The sequence below is a fragment of the Pipistrellus hanaki genome (assembly GCF_964339955.1).
Source record: "Pipistrellus hanaki genome assembly, chromosome: 4".
In the NCBI taxonomy this organism is placed as follows: Eukaryota; Metazoa; Chordata; class Mammalia; order Chiroptera; family Vespertilionidae; genus Pipistrellus; species Pipistrellus hanaki.
In genome coordinates this window covers 38,066,979-38,090,406 of record NC_140506.1, presented here as the reverse complement: position 1 = coordinate 38,090,406, position 23,428 = coordinate 38,066,979, and the positions used below count along the sequence as shown (strand labels likewise).

The window sequence follows — 23,428 nt, the reverse complement described above, 5'->3', positions numbered from 1 at the left end:
TATAGGGAATTTAGAATAGTTAACAGCCTCCTTAAACAAATACTTTTGATACTTTTGCTCAGAACCTCAGTAGTAGAAAAGGGAATGCGTTTAGGACAAGAAGGTCTCAATTTTTTTAAATTAAATTTATTCGAGTTACATTGCATTGCTGGGAACACAGAATGATTAAAAAGACAAGATCCTTGCCCTTGAGGAGATAGCATTTTAGGTGGGGGAGAGGGAAAAAAATCAATAAAATACTTGGTGTGTCAGCTAATGATAAGTGCCACGAGGAAGAGTGAAAGGAGGGAAATGATAGAGTCCTGACAGAGAAGGAGGGGCTGTAAATTTGTCTCTGAGAAGATAACATTTGAACAAACACCTGGAGGAGGCAAAGGAAGATACTAGGCAGATCTGTGGGGGGAGATTACTTCAGGCAAAAGGCCCTGAGGTGGGGGGAGCTTGGCATGTTTGACAAACACCAGGAGTGCTAATGTGGCCAGTAAGGGATAGATGAGGTTGGAGAGGAATCAGGGGCATATCCTATAGTGGTCTTCTCCTGGCTCCCTGTGAGGATCAGCTTGGGAGTTTGGCTGCCCACCAGACCACTGATGGTTGAGGTAGAGGCTGGTTGTTTCTGATGCAGCCAGGGTGGAGGAACACTGGTAGACGACTTTGGACTTCATTTTAAGGACTGTGGTTTTTACTATGAGAAGGGAAGCCGTTGGAGGGTTTTGAGAAATGACCCACCTGATTTAGGTTTTATGACTTTTAAACCCTATCATATGAAGTTTTCCAGACATATAAAAAAGTACAAAGTACAATTCTCCGGTATCACTATCATCTCACCCACTTCAGTAGCAGTATACATTTTCTGTATACTGACCATCCACCTTTTTATTCCTGAAATATTTGAATGCTAACTTGGGTTTTTAGAAGGATCACTCTGGTTTTTGGGCTGAGATAAGGGGAGACAGGACACGGACCAAATATAAGTGTGCCCTCCAAGTATATTTTCGTATGCATATATTTACATTAAAATAAACACAAATTATATTGCATTCACTGTTTTGTAAATGATTTTCATTTACTATATTGGACATCTTATGTCACTGAATATTCGGCAACTTTGTTTTTTAATGACTATGTAGAGCACATGTGTCAAACACAAGGCCTGCGGGCCAAATCCAGCCCGCCAGGCCTTGCAATGTGGCCCGCACCGCGCTGTCATCACTGCACTCCGCTGTCAGTTTATGACATTGTCAGTTTATGACTGTTCAGTAAACCATTCGGCCCGCGATTTAGGCTGGATTTTAGATTTTGGCCCTTTCTCTGATTGAGTTCGACACCCCTAATGTAGAGCATTCCATTATATGATATGCCATAATTTATTTGATCATACATTATTGGACATTTTAATTCACAGTTTTTGGTTGCTAAATCTCCACATATACCCATGATTATATCCTTAAGGTAAGCTCCTAGAATGGAATTACTGTGTCAAAGAATATGCACAAAAATTTAAAGGCTTTTGATTAATATTCATTGTCAAAGTGTTTTCCGGAAAGACTTTACTAATTTATATTTCCAGCTGCTTTTGAAAGTGTCATGTTTTCTTAAACTCTCATTAACATTGGATTTTTTTTCATTTAAAAAAAAAAAAAAGGTCTCCTATTTTGACAGATGATAGCTCAGTTTTAATTTGCAATGTTTTTATTTCTAGTGGGTTGAATGCCATTTCCGTTTGAAATATGTTTGTTCATATCATTTGCTAGCTGTGTGACTTTGGATATGTCACTCAGGACCTATATTTTTGATGAAATGGGTAACTGCTTCATAGGGTTTTTATGAACATTGAATAAAAGAATTTTGTATGTCCAGATTTTTAAACTTTTTGACCACGATCCACAAAAAAAAAAAATAAAATAAAAAAAATAAATAAAAAAAAATGCATCTTCTGTTGTGTCAAGCATATATGAATATGTAGTCAAAAGTTTCATGGAACATCTGGGCTGGAGTATACTTTTCATGTAGTACCAGTTAAAGCTTCACCTACCTTGATCCTGAATATTCATGAGTTTATGAACAATGAACTTGGAGTAACTTTTTCTGTGTATATACCCAAAGTTTAATAATTATAAAAGCACCTGATTAGATCCAGGAAAAAAGGGAATAAAACATAGTTTCTTATTCAACACACAAGATCTGAATTTTGTCCAGGTGCTAGACCTTAATAATAAAATATATATTTTAAGTTTAAAAAAAGTTTCATGAAACAGTACATATAATCTTACCAAGTGTGATGTACTCTGATTATTTTATTGAATACATTCTTGTTCACTTTCTAAATGCCTATTGTTAGCTATTAAATTGACCTCTGAGTTGTGACCCACTGTTGGAAAAACATTGCTGTAATGCATCATATTAGGTGCTCTTTTATCTATAGTTATTACCTCTTTCAGGTACCTCAGAAGTCAAATTACCCTTAACTTCACTATAATTCATTTTCAGAAAAGCTAAATAGGGAAAGGTCTCAAACCTAGCTTATTGTATTCCTATATCACATTTTTGGTCAGTTAAAAATATTAAATACCTTCACAGTCAGAAAACATATTTATTTGGGCTTCTATAATACCATGTCTGAATTATCAACACAACTATTATGAAATAGATCTAATGCATTTGAGCAGAAACTCTATATCATTATAGAAATTATATTTGCAAAATCCTGAGTTGGGACACAGCATCCTACAAAGAATTGTGTCTATAATTTGTGCAACCTAAAAAGCTAACAAGAAGGGAAAACAGAAATCATATTCAGTTTTACTTAATATAGTCTTTTTTCAATAGAAAAAAATAACATGAAAGCTAGAAAAATCTAGATGCTGTTCATTGGTAGACTTATAGCTAAACTACTTGAGGACCACTCAGAAAAGTTACTCAGATATAATCATTAGCTGTGACCAGAGAAAACCAAATCCGAGGGATGTTGGAATGAAAATTGTGTAGAGAACTAGAGTGGGAATGGAGTGGTGGTGTTTATTGTATGAAAAACACCCAGGAGACTAAGCTATCTGACAGAACTGTTTTGTTTCTTTTGAGCTCCAGTTTAACATTAAGTATGTTTTGTTTAAATCATTCTTGATGCTAAACCAGGAAAATGTTAAATGAGTTAAAAGTTTGATAAGCATTTACCACTCCCCCACTCACCCCTCCACAAAGGAAAGATTTTGAGGAATGTCAGAAACAACTTGTTAACTAAAAATAAAAACTACCAAAGAACCGTAATTTATTTCGGGAAAAAGAGCAGAATATATGTGCTGTAGCTGTACATATATTGATTTTTAAACATTCAGTGTTATCAGATTTAGAAAAATAACTGCCTTTCTTTACTTTAGTGGTTATTTATCTTAATTAAGTTTGTACTTGTATTTAGAGTGTATATATGAGATGTTCCCATGCATATGGATGGAGTGCTGAATTTTGGATTCTGGTGTTTTCACTCTTTGGAGCTAAAATAAGGTTTTAAACAAGCTCAGGAATAAGTGTAGAACTCTGTTGGGCTCAAATGGCCCAGCAATGCATAAGGAGCTAGTAATCAAGAAATATGCAATTAAAGCAACAATGAAATAACATTTCATGCCCATCAACCTGGCACAAATGAAAGATGTTACTTACACATTACCAAGTGTTGGAAGGAAATAATAAAAGACTGTTAAAAATATTAATTGGTGCATGAGCTGTGAAGAATAATTTGGTAATATTCTATGGTGCATACCCTGTGACCAGGAATTCAGCTTCTAGTCTCTCTTGCATGTATCCCCAAGTAAACATACAAGGGCATTTATTTGTAATAGTGCAAACATTGAACAACATGTATGTCTATCAGTGAGGAAATGGCTACCTAAAATAGTCCAGTATTTTCCACTTGAAATACAATGTGAATAATGTAATATTAACTTTGTTTTTAAAGTTTTAAAAAGGTGAAATCAATATATTTTGATACAGTATGTCCAATATATTTTTAACATTTGATTAATATAAAAGTAATTGAGATATTTTTTATATTTTATATTAAGCCTTTGAAATCCATTTTTTATTGTGCTTAGAGCACATATCAGTTTGGATGCTAAAATTTTTGTTGGAAAGACTTGGTCTGGATTTGAATTTCATGAAATTTACACTTGGAACAGTAGATTTATATACCCAAGTTGTTCCATACATGCTTAAAACTATTTCAGTAACTGACTGGGGTATCAAATAAAATTTAAACTAATTTACTTTCTTACACTAGCCATATTGCAAATGTCCAGTAATCATGTGGCTAGTAGCTACCATATTGGATAGTGCAGTTCTAATCATTGCATGGATTTTGGCACAGCAGTTAAAATGTTCTATATACATATAAAATAAAATGTGGCTGTTTATTCAAATTTCACACTGTCAACAAGAATTCTAGAGAAATGGTGTAATGTTTTGCCATTTTGAGCATTTTAAAATATTCAGAATAACACAGGGAATACTATAATATCAATGCAGCCACTATGGAAATGTAGCAAATGTTAACATTTTGCCCAAGTATCTTCAGAACTTTCTCATCAGTCCTGGGTTTGTTTGTTTAAGACTCTACACGTGTTCAGATACTACTAGGTTAGTTTGCAGTAGGTAAAAAGGAAAAAAGAGTACCAAAGAATATTATTGTTCCTTGAAGTATTATTGGTATTAGAACTGAAATAATCTTGTAACATTTAATTCATTTAAAAAAAATTTAGGAATTGGATGTTTACTAGAAAATTAATTTATTTTAGATTTTTAGAAAAAGAATGCCTATAATAATAAGAATTCTCATTAACAAGAGGTTGTTTTCCTTAGATTTCACAATGTATATTGTGAATTTTTGGAATTTAACTTTATTTAGTGTAAATCATTTGGGAAAAGAAGAATATTTAAATATAATTGAAAATATAATATGGTACTAAATTTACTTATTATATTTTAATTCTCACCTGATGATATGTATTCCCCTCCCCGCCCCCATTGATTTGAGAGAGAGAGAGAGAGAGAGAGAGAGAGAGAGAGAGAGAGAGAGAAAGAGAGAGAAATAGCAATGTAAGAAATAGCAATTGGTTGCTTCTCATATGCACGCTGGCTGGGGATCAAACCCAAAACCTAGATATGTGCCTTGACTGGGAATTGAACCAGAAACCTTTTGGTGTACTAGACCATGCTCCAATCAACTGAGCCACCCAGCCAGGGCTACAATACTAATTTTAAATGTAATTGAGTTACCAGACATGGGTGTTGATATATTTTAAAACACCCAGTATTTTATCTGGGATGGATAGGGTTTTAAATGGGGAGGAGGGATAGAGGTAATGTCCAGGTTCTTTAGCATTGAAGATGTTACTTAAATGTATATATTGAGTGAATTTGCTTGCTCTTTATAATGAATTTCTGCATATCTCTGATCTTTTAAATGTAGCTACTTATTAAAGTGCCCAAGGTAAATAAGTATTGGAATTTCTTTGACCTAATGAAAGGACTGAGATGAGTAAAAATTACTTTTAAAATAAGGGATAGTATATAAGGAATATAAACAGTATTCTTATGTTTAAGTATAGTTTTATAATTTAACTAGAGGCCCGATGCACAAAATTCCTGCAAGGGGCTTGACCCTTGCAGCCCCGGCTTCTTCCAGAAGGTCACCCAGAAGGTCATTTGGCTGTCCGGTCTAATTAGCATACTATACTTTTATTATTATAGATAATCTTAAACTCCAAATGGAAAATTTTAATTTATTTGATATTTTCTTCAGATATGCCAATTAACAACTTGATGTCATGAAAGTATTCCTTTATTTAAATTTTTAAATTACAGTTGACATTCAATATTACCTTAGTTCAGGTGTGCAGCTTAGTGCTCAGATATTTATAGAACTTATGAAGTCATCCCCTGCATAAGGCTGTACCCACCTAACACCAGCCCATTATTACAACATTATTGACTATATTCCTTATGCTGTACTTTACATCCCTGTGATTATTTTATAACAGACAATTTTTACTTCTTAAGCCCTTTACTTTTTCACTGAAAATATTTTTTATGCTCAGTTGTGATGTAGATAATTATTTTCTAAATCTTCCATTTGAGTGTGCATTTAATCAAATAAAAGATGAAGGAATTCGGATCATACAATTAAAAAAATACTTCCAGAAGATACATTTTGCAGTTGGTAGTGTCACATTTTATTTCTATATACAGACTTGGACATTTTAAAAAACATATGCCTGTTATGTTTTTAGTTCATCACTAGATGGAGTTCTTGCAGTACAACAATGTGTTGGGTAGCCATTAGAATAATCTTTGTTTTCCTTAAAGTAAGCATATGTGTGTTTTTGTTTTTTTTTTAAAGCTAAATGTATAAGCAAACAACTGTTAACCATATAACATGGTAATAGGAATACATAGTAACATGCAGTCACAATCTTTGCATTGGAGGGCTGGGCAGAGGGGCAGTTAAACTGGTTCCCCGATAATCAGTGGAACTACAGTTTTTATTATTAATTTGTGCAGCACAATTCTTCTGAAGAAACTCTAGTGATTGAGCATCAGCTTGTCTAAAGACTTGCTGTGCCCTCACATTGGCACTGAAAGTAAATTCTTCAGGCATTCCGTCCGAAGTTACATGGTCATTAGTGTCTGTCCACTCCTTGTCTTATCCTTTTGGCCTTAACAGGTATTGTCCACCTTCTCTCCCACTTCGAACTCTAAAAACCAAGCTGAAGATAGAATGTTTTTTTCTCTTCCTTTCTGTGTACTTACGTCTTGGGAAAGGGAGAATGTTTTCACCAACAGCTGAATGTATCTTCAGCACTTCCAGTCCGGCAGTTAGCCATGCTTGGGTTTGTGCTTCTCTCCTACTTTCCCTTTATTCCTCTATGAATAATAGAACACTTTCATACCGTGTGCTCTAACCAACTGAGCTAGCTGGCCAAGGCCATGATAAGATCTCTCGATGATTCCCTCTACACTTTTCACTCCAGCTTGGTTTTCTCTGCTGAACCCTGCCTAATATTAAGTTCCTGCTGACAGTTTTACATGCAAGGGCTGTGAACTTAGCCAAAACTGAGCTCGACCTCTCCCCACTGCCCTGCCAGGCCCTGGCTTTACTTTCTGTTTCCCATCCTGGCCAGTAACATTGTCTTCTTTTCAGTCACCCAGGAGAGAGACTCCGATCGCTCCTTCATCTCCTGCGTTGGGATTTCTCAGCCCTGGCACAATTGCCATTTTTGGTTGGGTAATTCTTTGTTGTGTGGGGCTGTCTTGTGCATTGTAGATGTTTAGCAGCCAGCCTTGGCCTCTCCTCCTTAGATGCGATAATAATCTCCCTCAGTTGTGCCAACCAAAAAATGTCTCCAGATGTTTTGAAATGTCCCGTGGGGAACAAATCACCCCTATTTGAGAACCATTACCCATGTCTAATCTGTTACTTAACCTTATTGATTCTACTTTCTAAATTTACCTTGAGTCCTTCCTCATATCTTCATTCCTCTCCTACCTCCTATTTGTTGTATGGATTTGTCTAGCCTGCTTTTCTCTGATGTTCTTTCTTCCCAATCCACCCTCTTCAGTGATGCCAAATTTATCTTTCTAAAAGGCAAAGCTGTTCTGTATTTACATCTTTCAGTAGCTTCCAGCCAGGACCCTTGTGAGCTGGCTTCTTTTTATATTTAGCCTTATTTTTCTTTTAGTTTAACTTTATTGTTTAAAGTAATTACAAATGGTACATATGTCTCCCCCCCCCCAATACCCCCTTCCCCCCTGTTGACCACCTCCTGGCCTTCCCTACCTCCTGGCACATACCCTCACTGCTACCACCACCCCAGTGTCTTGTGTTCATTGGTTATGCTTATGTTGATTTCTTACCCACCCTCCCAAACTTCCCCAGCCTTCCTGTTTGACAGTCTGTTCGATGCTTCTTTGCCTCTGTATCTATTTTTGTTCATCTGTTTATAATGTTCTTTATATTCCACAAATGAGTGAGATCATGTGGTATTTTTCTTTCACTGACTGGCTTATTTCACTTAGCATAATGCTCTCCAGTTCTATCCATGCTGTTGCAAATGGTAAGAATTCCTTCTTTTTTATAGCAGCATAGTATTCCATTATATAAATGAACCACAGTTTTCTAATCCACTCATCTGCTGATGGGCATTTAGGCTGTTTCCAAATCTTAGCTATTGTAAATTGTGCTGCTATGAACATAGGGGTGCATGTATCCTTTCTGATTGGTGTTTCTGTTTTCTTGGGATATATTTCTAGAAGTGAGATTACTGGGTCAAATGGCAGTTCCATCACTATAGTTCTTGCTACACAGGCCAATGTGTGCTGAGCCTTCTTACCACTGTGCCATACTTTGTTTCAAACACTACTTAGGCATCAATTCCTCCATGGTAGCCCTTAGTCAGCCTTACTGAAAGTCAAGGATTGAGGATGGGGAAAGGGAATGAATAAGACCTCCCAATTCAGAATTCTTTATTCTGTCACAGTGCCTTGCGAGATTGTTAATGTTTATGTGTTGAAAAAATCCATCTATGATGGCAGTTAAACCAGAAATTATATCTTTCTGTCACTTTTTAGGGAGTGGCATAAAATGTATCACTTCCTTTCAAAAGAGATATTCCAAATAAGAAAAGTTGTTATAGAGGTTTCCAGACACAAAACTGGGAAGAGCCAGGTGACCTACAGGGAAGATCTTTCCTTTCTCACCTGCTCTTCCAGGACCGAAGGAGATCATAGGGGACACGTGACACACTGCCCTGTATCTGAAGAGCCGTTTTGTCAAGGACCCAGATTTGTCCTGCTTGTCTCCTAATTTCTCTCTTTTCCCACACTCTCCTTTCCTTTCTTTAAAATTAAAATTTTTAAATTTAACTATTAAAAAAATACCAGTTAAACTTCTCTTTAGGACCTTAATCTGCTTTAAGAAAGAAAGATGTGTTATTTGGGGAGAAGGGGACAAAAAAATGTCTCCTAGCTGCTGTTTCAAAAGAAATTTTACTTTGAACTTGAAAAATTTTGCATTATAATGCTTCTGTTATACAGACTAAAAAATCTGTAATCATATTTTGAATATATTATATTTTAAAAATTTTAATGTTTTAATAGTTTTGTTTCTTGAAGTTATAATTTTTAATTTTTTTATTTATTATTTTTTTAAATTTTATTTTTTTATTAAATTATTACCTGTGTACATATTTTACCATTGCCCCCCCCCCCCCATATATACCCTCCCTCCCTAGAGTTTTGTGTTCATTGGTTGTACTTATATGCATGTATACAAGTCCTTCGGTTGATCTCTTATCTTCCCCAGATCTCCCTAACCTCCCCGCTGTAATTTGACAGTCTGCTTGTTGCTTTGCTGTCTCTATATCTATCTTTTGGTTCATCAGTTTATAATGTTCTGTATTATCCATAAATGAGTGAGGTCATGTGGTGTTTCTCTTTCATTGACTGGCTTATTTCACTCAGCATGATGTTCTCCAATTCCATCCAGGTTGCTGCAAATTATGAGAATTCCTTCTTTTTTATGGCAGCATAGTATTCCATTGTGTAGATATACTATAGTTTTTTTTATCCAATCATCTGCTGACGGGCACCTAGGCTGTTTCCAAATCCTAGCTATTGTAGATTGTGCTGCTATTAATATAGGGGTGCATATATCCTTTCTGATTGGTGTTTCTAGTTTCTTGGGATATAATCCTAGGAGTGGGATTACTGGGTCAAATGGGAGTTCCATTTTCAGTTTTTTGAGGAAACTCCATACTGTTCTCCACAGTAGCTGCACCAGTCTGCATTCCCACCAGCAGTGCAGAAGGGTTCCTTTTTTCTCCACAACCTCGCCAACACTTGTCGTTTGTTGATTTGTTGATGTTGGCCATTCTGACAGGTGTGAGATGGTACCGCATTGTTGTTTTGATTTGAATCTCTCGGATAATTAGTGACTTTGAGCATGTTTTCATGTGCCTCTTGGCCTTCCTTCTGTCTTCTTTTGAAAATATTCTATTTAGGTCCATTGCCCATTTTTTAATTGGATCATTCATTTTCCTTTTATTAAGTTGTATAAGCTGTCTGTAGATGTTGGAGATTAAACCTTTATCAGTGATAACATTTGCAACTATGTTCTCCCATACAGTGAGCTTTCTTGTTGTTGAAGTTATAATTTTTTAAATCTCTTGTACATCTTGAAGGCCCTAATTGATCTAAGTAAAAGATACTGTTGTGGTGAGCCACTTTGTTTTCCATATACTTTTCAATATAGAGATTATACTGATGTAGACTTTCTCAGTAAATTATTTACCTATTACCAGAATAATATAGTTTTAAACGGGTAACAACCTTTAAACTAGTGAGGGTCAAATAGAAGATGTATATTTTAACAAGCCATAGTCAGTTCTCATTATTCACAATAGTTATGTTCTTACAAAGGCTCCACAACACTGACGTTGTGAATTTTGAGCCATTGCTCCTGGGGGAATAAAGGGTCCCTGTTAGCCTCTGTTGTAACATTTTCTTTTTCTTTTCTTTTTAAATATATTTTATTGATTTTTTACAGAGAGGAAGGGAGAAGGATAGAGAGTTAGAAACATCGATGTGAGAGAAACATCGATCAGCTGCCTCTTGCACACCCCCTACTGGGGACGTTCCCGCAACCAAGGTACATGCCCTTGACTGGAATCAAACCTGGGACCTTTCAGTTCGCAGGCTGACGCTCTATCCACTGAGCCAAATCGGTTTCGGTTGTTGTAACATTTTCATCAACCCATCAATACATAAGTTTGTTTTATGTGTTTCTGTTTAAAGATACCTCATTTAATATAGATTGTTGATTCATTACCATCGAACTCAAGGCCATTAGTGCTGTAACTCATGCCTGAAAAAGCTTATCTAACAGATACTTACTCCATAGGGCACATCACAGCCTCTTGCCCCAGGAACAGATAGCTCTTCAGCACTATGCTTGGGGGACATTTTAAACAGAAAGCACAAAAATGCAAAATACCCGGCACTAAATAGATCACAAAAAAAGGACACTTGATTATGAGAATTGGAACAGAAGGGCTGAGTGTTGCCTTGATCAGTGTCAGATGGGAACATGCTTTTCCAAGGACACACATTTTTCCACTGCAGAAGACCAAGAAAGGATCCCAAGCCGTGCTTTTGGGGTTACAAATACATTTTGTTGAGTAGGCAAATTCGCAAACACAGAAATGAAGATTGACTCTCGTTTAAAGAAGCTTATGATTGAATACTTAGAATATTCTAATTTGAAAGTGTCTCTTGTTTTTCAGGACGTGGGGAGTTTTTGGTTAAGTGGAGTCATCTCATAGTTTTCGTGTTTTATTGTCCAGTGGAATAAAACTGGCTGGTTTCAGAGTGTCATTTTATTTTCTCCCCCACAGGGAACAACCCATCTTCAGCACTCGTGCTCATGTCTTCCAGATTGACCCTAACACAAAGAAGAACTGGGTACCCACCAGCAAGCACGCAGTTACTGTGTCTTATTTCTATGACAGCACAAGAAATGTGTATAGGATAATCAGTTTAGATGGCTCAAAGGTAAGTTACATTTACTTTAAATAATCTTGTTATTTTGCTTTATACAGTATAGCATCTCAGTTTTAGAGGAATGTTTATTAAAATATTGAGAGATTTTAAAACAACTTTAAAAAACAAAATTGATCATTTTTAAAAAATACTTTCTTATTGATTTCAGAGAGGAAGGGAGAGGGAGAGAGAGAAACATCAGTGATGAGAGAGAATCATTGATGCCCCACACTGGGGATTGAATTCGAAACCTGAGCATGTGCCCTGACCAGGAATCAAGCCTTGACCTCCCGATTCACAGGTTGATGCTCAACCACCGAACCATGCTGGCTGGGCCAACATTGATCATTTTTAAGGTATTGACATATTTTGTCCACTAAATTACTTGGATTAACCACCTTATTTATACTAAATTACATGTCAAAATACTTTACAAATCTGAGATCAGTTTTATTTGGGAAATATTCATTGATTATCTGTTATATGTCAGGCATTATGTTAGGGGCTAGGAATATAGTAGTGAATAGGGTGGATGCAATTTCCACTCTTACAGATTAGTATGTTGTTCAAAATCCCTAAATCATATGAAGTCTGTCAATAGCAATATTAAAGTTTATCCTTCATTTGGAAAGAAGCCTATGGAGAGTTCCTACATTTTTATTTTTAGGAGAGGCAGATAGTCTAATATTAAGAGCATAGCCAAGACCGGATTGGCTCAATGGATAGAGCGTTGGCTTGGGGACTGAAGGGTCCCAGGTTCGATTCCGGTCAAGGACATGTACCTTGGTTGCGGGCATATCCCCAGTAGGGGGTGTGCAAGAGGCAGCTGATCGATGACTCTCTCTCATCGATGTTTCTAACTCTCTATCTCTCTCCCTTCCTCTCTGTACAAAATCAATTAAAAAAAACATATTAAAAAAAAAAAAAAAAGCATAGACTACCTGGATTCACGTCTCAGCTCTTCCATCTACTAAGATTTTGATTTTGGGCAAATTACCTCTCTGAGCTTCATTGTTCTCACTTCAGTGCTTGAAATTGTAAGGATTAACTGAGTTAATATATGCAAGAACACTTAGTGCTTGATGGATAGTATACCCCTCAAAAGGGGAAAAATTCCAGTTTTTTATCAGTGAATTTTGAACAACACATGAAGATAAAGAAATGCCAAGCATCATATTCTGGATATAAAGTGTGTAGAAGGAGGGCTCCATTCTTTTTCTTCAGTGTTCATGAAGCCACGAGGCCTTTCTGTTCTCAGAAATTTTAGCAATTTAGTTTAGGGGTTAAGGACACAGACTATATAACCGTACTGTCTGGTTTGAAATTTTGCTCTACTACTTGCTAGCCATTTGGCCTAGAGCAAGTTATTTAATGTCTTAATATCTCAGTTTTCTCATCTGTGAAAAAGAATTAGTAAGTTGTCTACATCATCAGATCGTGGAATCATTGTAAAGATGAAATATATTTAGGCAAAAGCACTTCAACGGTGTATAGTAATCCCTATACAAATACAACTGTTACTGTTACCATTAATATTATTAAGCTGTTAATTATGTATCAATAGTACTGAGTGGTTTGGGGGATTAAAAGAAAAATCTAATTTAATGTTCAAACTTCAGTCTTTTCTGTGTGCTCATTTCTTATACCCTGTTTCCCCGAAAATAAGAGAGTGTCTTATATTAATTTTTTCTCCCAAAGTTGCGCTAGGTCTTATTTTCAGGGAAACATGGTATCATTAACTAGATTATAGGACCCCAGGGGCTATTTGTACTTTGGTTCACAAGTGACTAACTTGTATTTATTTGAATCATTGATCCTATTTTCATTTTCATTTGGAGGATTTAAAGGTCTTGGGAAATTGAAATAGTTAATGTCTGTGAAAGTTTTTTTTTAAATGAAGAACAATTTTGTCATAGTATATAAGTGAAGTTAACATATTATTATTAATTTAGATTCTAGAATGTTAATTTATTTCTTTTTTTAAAATATATTTTATTGATTTTGTACAGAGAGGAAGGGAGAGAGATAGAGAGTTAGAAACATCGATGAGAGAGAGTCATCAATCAGCTGCCTCTTGCACAACCCCTACTGGGGATATGCCCACAACCAAGGTACATGCCCTTGACCGGAATTGAACCCGGGACCTTTCAGTCCCCAAACTGACGCTTTATCCATTGAGCCAAACCGGTTTCGGCTAGAATGTTAATTTATTTCTTTTCCCTGATTTGAATCTTTAGTTCTCTATGGTCTGTGTTTCTCTCTTGGCCCAAACTACAGATAAAATGTCATTTTATTAGACAGGAGAGTTAGATGGTATAAAAAATAAAGTTCAACTGAAGTAGTCTCATGTACTATGTGATTAAGTAATCCTCATGTGTCTTCCTTCTGGAGCATTATGAACTATTGCTTCTGGCATTTTTATTTTTGAACATACTTTGCAGCTTGTAATTTCTAGGCTCTTAAATAATTCCTTTGAAAAAGTTTTTGTTTCATTTCTTTTAATAAATTCCACCCTCTGTAGCAATTACATGTTTCTATCACATTTTCTACTTTCTAGTTACCTTTCTAAGCTGATGCTGTTAACCACTGCAGTTCCCTGCAGGAGTCATCGGGATTTTTTGTTTTGTTTTTTATAAGCCCTACTGGCTTATTTGATGCAGCTAAGTGAGTGTTTTTCTTACTACCCTCACTTCTGTTTCTGCACAGCGTGATCAGTTGAAAAGACCTTAGGTGCCCTGACTAGAAAATGTACTTTTACTGAGCTAATAAAGTTTGCAGAGACATCAGCTTGGCCAAAGGCCAGGATTAGGGCACTCCATGATCTGTTATAACACAGCATTTCTACCTCTTCTCCTTGAAAGAACAAGAACGTTGGGATTGAGACATGTTTATTTTATAGAACTAGTTTTTTTCTTTTAATTGGATTCACTGTAGCATTCTATTCAAGGAAGTCTAATAAAATATGTTTTTAAGGAAATGTTCAGAATGGGGATTAAAACAGAACACTTAACTGAAAAGTAGAAAAAAGTTCATTTGAAATAGTTAAAGCTGAAGGTCAGTACCACATGGATGGGTTTCTCAGCTGCCTGGAACACCTATTGTCATCTCACTTTCTGAGTTATTAGGGTCACGTGTTAAATGCTCTCCTCTTCTTGAAAACACTAATGTACCTTCCTCAGAGAATAGTCCAGGATCGTGGGATCTCAAGTAGTGCCTGACAGTCCTGGCCATCTAGACTTTATCATATCCTGGCCTTATGGTCTTCATAAGCACTTACCACTCACAGAAAATTGGTCAGCTGTTTATTTATGTGGTCATTGATGGACTCTTTTTGCTGTAGAATGTGATCCACTATTATATTGCCTCTTGTTGTATCTCAGGTTTATAGAATTGTGCTTGACATTAATAGGTACTCAATAAAATAGTTGAATAACCAAATGGTTCCTTAGCAAACTAATACTTACCCACAGGGAATACTTCCAAGACTGTGAGTGGATGCCTGAAAATGCAGATAGAACTGAATTGTTTCCTGTACAAACATACACGTTACAGCTTTTCTTTGGTGTACTCAAATTGCCAACGTCACTACTCTTGTGCTTTGGGGCCATTATTAAGTGAAATAAAGGTCACTTGAACACAAACACTGGGACATTCAACAGTCAGCCTGATAACCTAGACAGGTACTAAGTGACTGTGGGCAGGTAGCGTATGTAGTGTGGCTAATGCTGGACAAAGGCATGATTCAGGAGGCAAGACAGGACAGCGAGAGATTTCATCATAATACTCAGAACAGCATGCAACTTAAAACTTATGAATTGTTTATTTCTGGGAATTTTCCATTTAATATTTCAGACTTCTGTTGATCACAGGTAACTGAAACTGGATATAGGGGGACCATTCTATATTCTTTTCCATTCAGTCTTTTCATTCGATGACAATCTCGCAAATTAGTGCAGTTATTAGCCACATTTTACAGGATCTAAAATGACATGCTAGCTAGGAAAAGCAGCTTTTGAATTGAAGAGTAAGGAGGTATATGAGTATATAAATTTTGTAAGAGGTAAAGAAGAAAATCAAGGACAGGGGCTCCATATAACAACAGGTGACATATTTCACATTTGCTGTCTTTTAGAGAAAGCAAGGGACCACTCTTCTACTGTCTTCTTTAGCAGCCAGGTGTCATTCATTCATTCTTTTTTTTATTTTTATTAAATTATTATCTGAGAACATATTTTACCATTGCCCCCCTCCCCCATACATACCTACCCTCCCCAGAGTTTTGTGTTCATTGGTTGTACTTATATGCATGTATACAAGTCCTTCGGTTGATCTATTATCTCCCCCAGATCTCCCTCCCCTCCCCGCTGTAATTTGACAGTCTGCTTGTTGCTTCACTGTCTCTATATCTATCTTTTGGTTCTTCAGTTTATAATGTTCTTTCATACTTTCATTATTATAACTTCACCAGTGCCTGCTTATCTCATAAATATTTACATTATATTGTTGTTCACATGGTAAATTTAGCTTTGTTCTAAAAATGCTTGATTTTCATTCCATAGTTAATAAATTACCAGAAAACCACTTATGAATGTGATCACATTTTTTTTAACATTTTTTTTTTTATTGATTTTATACAGAGAGGAAGGGAGAGAGATAGAGAGTTAGAAACATTGATGAGAGAGAATCATCGATCAGCTTCCTCTTGCACATCCCCTACTGGGGATATGCCCGCAACCAAGGTACATGCCCTTGACCGGAATCGAACCTGGGACTCTTCAGTCCCCAAGTCGACTCTCTATCCATTGAGCCAAACCGGTCCCGGCACATTTTTATTTTTAATTTTTAAAATATATTTCATTGATATTTTACAGAGAGGAAGGGCGAGGGAGAGAGAGCTGGAAACAATGATGAGAGAGAAACATCCATCAGCTGCCTCCTGCACCTCTCTCCCACACCCCCCCCCCCCCACACACACACACACACACTGGGGATGTGCCCGCAACCAAGGTGCATGCCCTTGACTGGAATCAAACCTGGGACCCTTGAGTCTGCAGGCCAACACTCCATCCACTGAGCCAAACCAGTCAGCGCACATTTTTATTTTTATTGAATCACTTTGTAATCTCAATTTTGGAGGGCAGTAGACTTAAATAAAATGGATTCTAAACTTTCACAGTACTGGCAGAGGAATTTAAGTTAATGTTATAATAATACTTGAAATCTATTTTAGTGATCACCAAAGTTAATATTTAATAACATACTAAAATACTAGTTTTATAAGAAACTATGTGTTAAACAAATGATAGTGATTCTCAATATCATGAATTTATACCACTTTATGAGAAAAGAAATGAAGTATGTATTTCAAGGTTTGTTTTTCCAACTTGAGTAAAGGAAAAATACTAAATGATTGAAAGTTTTTTTTTGTATCATAATATATTTCAAGTAAGTTAGCTTTTGAAAAATGGTTGATTATGCATTTGAGAAAATTAGTGTACAAATAAAAAATTTTCCTATTGATGTATTCATTTTTGAAAGATTTTTTGGGAGTGGGAAATAACTATTTTAAAGAAACAACTATTAAAACTTACTTGCTTTTAATGACTTTCACCAAAATTAATAGATGTTAAGTAAACATCTATTTTGACTGTAAGGTATTGAAATTTTTGATAGAGTGCCATTTTATTTATAGTCCTAGTAGTTACCTTATTTCCACTCTGTCACTTGCAATAATATGAACTATTTCTATAACTATACTGTATATTTAATGTACTGGATCATTAAGAATCCTAAATTTTTATGTAACTAAATAATCCTGCATTTAAATGTCTGTTTGCTAATTTTGGGCAGGTTATTCATACTTGCTTTATTTTTCAGGCAATAATTAATAGCACCATCACCCCAAACATGACATTTACAAAAACATCTCAGAAGTTTGGCCAGTGGGCCGATAGCCGGGCAAACACTGTTTATGGACTGGGATTCTCCTCTGAGCATCATCTTTCAAAAGTAAGTTAATTCATCAGATCTAAGTGGAAATCTTCATCTTCAGATCAGATGTCTTAAATATATAGTAGCAAATGGAGAGTGTAAAATACATAGGAGAAATTTGTTTAATACTCTCAGAACTGTTGCGATTTTAGAGCAGGAAGATAACATTGGATTTTGTTGTCAATTGGAAAATTCATTGCACACATTAAAAATAGTCACCGCTCATTGAGAAGGCTTTGCATTGTTAACTGTGTGTATGATAGGAAATAAAACATGTGAATTACCACTTCAGAATGGACTTTGCTCATGACTTTACATCCTTAGTTGGACTTAGTCTGCACCAGAGGTAGACACAAACCTCTTATGAATTATGAAAATTCAAGCTGATAATGGTATGTATTTCAACTTTCTGACATGACAGTAGACACATATAAATCACTATGTTTAGGGAAAGCTGTGCTTTGTCTGGGTCAGAATTACTCTGAGCTCTCTGATGCCATACAGAGACCCAATAGATACTATGAGGAGTTCTTGGGAAATACTCCTCTTCTGACCAAGTGAAGTACTATGGCCAGAAAAGCCAATATAATACAGAGCATCACCAGGCTAAATATTGGAAGCAAAACAGTTGTCCTGCCTATAAGCAAAGCCAAGCAGTGTTCACATCAGCAGCACCTTGAGTTCTGTGGTTATCACATGAAGAGTAGGTAAGGAAAAAGGAAACAATCTCAGGATGTAGGGTCTTTCCGTAGCTGGGGTTCAGGAATCTAGAAAAGGGGCTGCGCGTAAATGGATAAACTAGACATGAAATAATAAATTTTGAAGGCATGGGGGAAAGCCACACAGAAACTTAGCTCTAATGACTTAAGCTCCCCGAATCTCCAGACCCATGGCTTTTTATTTGCTAGAAAACACTTTGGCCCTTTAGGAAAGCAGATATACATATCAAAGGTAAGGTTTGATAAATAGGAAAAGATTATCAGGTTAGGGGAAATGCCTTCTGCTGTTCCAGAAGCAGGTAATAGCATGCAGATTTTCAGCCCTGTTAAATATGTTCATTCAACCTTTTGAGGAATTCTTGCATTTGTTATGACCCACTGGACTTAACCTCCAGCCTTGGGATACTAAGATGATGGAGAAAATTACTTACTTTTGCTCTTCAAATTCTGTGCTCACCAGACCCAAACTCTCAAGCATTCAGTTAAAAGGACAACCCTACATTTGAAACACTTTACATGTGTTTTAGTATACACAGGATCTCATGGCTTGAGATTTCAAATTGTTGGGGTCATTCAGATTCTTTTTAAAAGTCTTACACTTTTTGTGAATATTTATTGACGAGGTTATTATTAGATAGTTCAGTGGATATCACATGGAAAGACTATGTAAGGAATAAGTATGAAATAAGCTACTTTGTTTCCTTTTGTTTTAGTTGTAAACATTCCTTAACACTTGTTTTCAGATGTTATCTTTTTCATAAATTGTAGTTTAAAGCTCAATTTTTAGACAATTTTAACTTTTGCCTTGGTGATTATAAGTCATTTTTTATAGGACAATTAAAACAAACAAGTTATCTAATTTGGTTTCTCTTATACCAGTGGTTTTGCAAACTCATTAGTCAACGGAGCCAAATATCAACAGCACAATTAAATTTTTTTTGAGAGCCAAAGTTTTAAACTTAAACTTCTTCTAACGCCATTTCTTCAAAATAAACTCGCCCAGGCTGTGGTATTTTATGGAAGAGCCCCACTCAAGGGGCCAAAGAACTGTATGTGGCTTGTGAGCCATGGTTTGCCGACCACTTTCTTATACCCAGCTAATTCTCTAAATACATTACTTGAACAGTGTAGAGGTATACATTTTAGAATCAAGGTATTTCAACATAATGGGGACACAGGCATCTGGCTGAGCATTGCCTCTCCATAAACAATTCCCTTAGGAAATTGTATTTTCAATCTAATACTTTTGCCATTACTCAGAACCTTAGGACTTTTGGAACCATCCATTACAGACTATAGCAAGAATAAAATAAAACTATAATTATATTCTACTTGCTGAATTTTTTTGGTTAGCACAGGAACTAAAATGTGGCTTAATATCTTCAATAAACTTGCATGAAATGATTTTTGAGCTTAAGTAATTTTGACCATATATTAAGTTTTTCATTGTGTCTTTCAGGTTAGTGGGAAAGTAGCTAATGTACTAAAGGAATAGTTTATTAAATTCTGTTCAATTATACTGTCTCTTCTCATTTGATCTTTTTTCTGGGAATGGCTTTTATATTTCAAGAGTTTTCTTTTCTGTTCTCAAAATTAGCATGTATTTTTGACCAATCTTACCAGTAGTGAATTCTAGTATTTTGCATGTGGATTGGCTATCAGGAAACAGCCTATTAGTTCTCAGAGCCAAGTCCAGGTTTTTATTCACTAGACTTGACTCCAAGAGTTTACAGTTAATCTCTTCAGGATGCTTTGGACCAAAGCATTCTGAAGAGACTAATCTTGAGGTCTAATGTGGATGCTTTATAGACTGTAGAGGACCCAACGAAGTGTATAATGTTTTATAGAAATGAAGCAAACATGTAAATATTCTGACTTGTTTTATCATTAAAATGTATAAATGAATGCAAGGAGTTGGAGAAGCCCCTGAAGGCAATTGTAGATGGAGGCCTCTAAAAGTAAGGGAGAGGGGCAGTGTTAGAACAGGGTGGTTTGTTAAGGCTGATGTATAAGAAAAATTACAGCTATGCTTGTAGTGCTTCCTGAGTTATATTTTGTTATCATGGAAACTTAAATCTTTAAAAGTTAGCAAAGCATAGGTCTTTGTGAAATTGAGAAGGGTTTTAAACATTAACTACTTTGGAATGCTAAATTAGTGTACGAAAAGCTTTCTGTACTACAGATTATATAAAAAGAAATTAACTATTGTTAATTCCACCAATATGAATAAGACCTTTTATGCTTTGTATTCAGTTGTTTTGTTTTTCTGTAAGGAGATGTTCTGTTTAATTAGTGAAGTATAGTAATACAGATTCACTTCCCAGATCTACAAGTTGTAGGAGGGGATGAAAGATTTAAAGCAAAACGGAAAAGTTGCAATGACAACTCTAATTTTGATCCTCCTCTATCTCCCAAAGGCACATCAGAGTATCATGAGCCTTTCCTACCAAAGCTTTCCTTCCCAAGATGGAAATGAAATCAGGGTTGGCTTATGGGGTTTGAGGAGAGAACGATCATTTCATATTTTTATTACCAGTTTTAACCAGGTGGTTTAAATTGCATAGAGATTTTAGGTGGTTTTTATTTATTGTTTTTAGTCCTCACCTGAGGACATGTTTTTTATTTATTAGAGAGAGAGAGAGAGAGAGATGGAGATAGATAGATGGATAGATAGATAGACATCGATTGGTTTTCTCCTATACGCACCCAACCGGGAATTGAACCAGCAACCTAGGTATGTGCCCTGATTGGGAATCGAACCTGAAATCTTTTTTTGTATGAATGATACTCCAACCAGGCCACCCGGACAAGAAAAAGATTTTAGATTTTTAAATTTGGTTATTTTATAACCATAACTTACTCTCTCTGAGAAATAGTGGTAAACTAGTATCTATTTCCAAAACATAGATAAGGTAGTATTTGTGACCATGACATTTATAGATTTCTGTGAGTTCCTAAGAATTAGCATTTTATGTACAGTAATTTTTATAATTATTACCAATCTCAAAGATCTTTGTGGAGACATATTATTCCTTCTCCTGCTGTATATTAGCTGTTTAGGAGTCTTTAGAAATGAAGTTTTATTAATGCCAGTTAGTGGTAATAGTAAATGTTGCTGTTTGTATTGTTGAAAATAAAATACCTTACATAATACAAGAGTTTATATTATAGTGAAAGTTAAAAGCATGCTCCAGATACTGAGATGTTTAGAAATTGATACTTAAGAGATTCCCTTTTATCCATGATAAACAAACATAGTATGCCCATCTTTACTGATTCCTCTCCTGATATGTACCTCTCTCCCCTGCCCCCCACAATGTCTTAGTAAAGTATATCTGAAAAACCAAGGAAGGAATAGGTAAGCTAGCTGACACCAGATTCTAACTTAGTTATGTTGTGATGTTTTTGAATGAGATTTGTCAATGTACTTTGCAGTATACACATGTCTTGGTATTTGGTTTCTTTTTTTTGTTATTTTCATATTATAATTGTAATTGTTTTGAGGGTTAGGTTGCATGCATAAGAGTCTGTTACAGAGAAACTAAAAGAAAATTAAGGTAAAAGTGATCATTGCAACTTATTTTTATTTGGTTAATGTATATAGTCTTTATACATTTAGTTTGCAGAAAAGTTTCAGGAATTTAAAGAAGCTGCTCGACTAGCAAAGGAGAAATCACAAGAAAAGATGGAACTTACCAGTACACCTTCACAGGTGGGTGTTTAATTTCTATGCTTACTTATGAGCCTTGTTCATGTTAGATGATACCCTTTATGCCAGAGTTAAACTTAAGGACATAACGGCAAAATTGAGATAATTTTCAAAGTGGACATAGAAATGTACCCTTCAGTTCATCTGTAGTAGTCAAGAAAGAAAGGTGTTTGGTTCCATATAGGTATGCCAACGTCTTCAAGAATCTGGGGGTGGGGAGGGATTAGCTTAGCAGGTAAACTCAGATTTTTAAAATGCGCATATAACTTAAAAACAATCGTACCTATGGAGCAGAGACTGACCTATTCCTTGTGTTCTGTGATAGTCACTGAGGCGCAGCTGCAGGAGGAGACACAGGGGAGGCTCAGGAAAACAGAGGAGCAGAGTTCAGCTTTGTGCCTTTTCTCTTTAGTGATTATTTTTGAAGTTTACTTCGGAGTTTTATGAAGATCAGATGTACAAATGTTTCTCTGGAATAATGTCAGTAGTAGCAGATTTACATAAAACTTTTTTGAGGAAGTAAGTAGAAATTGCCTTGGAATTTTGTGACTAGCTAAATGATTGGAACATTTTAGAAAACTTTCACTATTCACTTTCTTCCCCACCCTGCACCAAACTCTGTTTGGCAAACCCTACTGGTATAAAGAGTTTTGGGTGTGTACTTTTTTTTTTTTTTTTAAAGGAAAGGAGAACTCTCTTAAGTATGCTTAAAGTGAATATTTCTTCACAGACTAAAAGTGTACTCTAGATTGAAGCTTCATTATACCTCCTCTGTACTAACCGTGACCAGGAATAACATGAATGATCATTTTGAAGTTTCCCTTGAATCTGTCTTTCCCTAAGTGCTCTGATGGTATAGTGATACTTTTAAGCATAAAAGCCTACTTAAAATTTAGTACCAATACATGCTGGGAACTTCAGTTCCTCAGGTGAATGATTGTAGTGTTGCAAGAGAATACTCACATGATCCCAATGAAACTGTAATGGATTATTACATTTTGCCTTTGAACTTAGTTTCTGCTCCTCCAAGCACAACTTGCTTTTGTTTAATTGGCCATGGACAATTACAGGTCGCTAAGATACCTGTTCCTCTTTGGTGGAAGTAGTGTCTTTAAGCCTTTATATTCTTTGAAGGGCTATATCCAAGACATACCATAAGCTCATCAGTATTTGAGAGCCAAAAATACATTGATGCCAATTTATCTTTTCAAAATATTTGAAGTTTGATTGTTAAACGAAGCCAGAGAAATAGTGAAGGGGGGGGAAAGAATTTTTTTCCCACTTCTCTTTTCTCCCCTTTTTGTGACAGTCCATTGTGGTGTTATTAATATTTGTTTTAGTTTTCAGTATTTGAATGCTGGCTACTGAAATCCTATTCAGCTAAAGAACAGAGCTTGGTTCTCAGTGGTTTAACCCAGTCTGC

General features: G+C 35.7%; 1 protein-coding gene across 5 annotated transcripts in view; it reads left to right on the top strand.

Annotated features, from left to right (window-relative positions):
* The window catches only part of HOMER1 (homer scaffold protein 1), a gene marked incomplete at its 5' end in the record, with an annotated part of 446,553 nt that overhangs the window by 381,779 nt on the left and 41,346 nt on the right, over positions 1 to 23,428 (top strand). For all 5 annotated transcript variants that reach the window (XR_014794824.1, XM_084881324.1, XM_084881322.1 and 2 more), the window contains 3 exons: positions 11,442 to 11,598; positions 17,464 to 17,595; positions 21,916 to 22,008. Coding sequence is in view for 4 of the 5 variants with exons in the window: in XM_084881324.1 (XP_084737450.1) it covers positions 11,442 to 11,598; positions 17,464 to 17,595; positions 21,916 to 22,008 (382 nt within the window). The remainder of the gene's footprint in view (positions 1 to 11,441; positions 11,599 to 17,463; positions 17,596 to 21,915; positions 22,009 to 23,428) is intronic.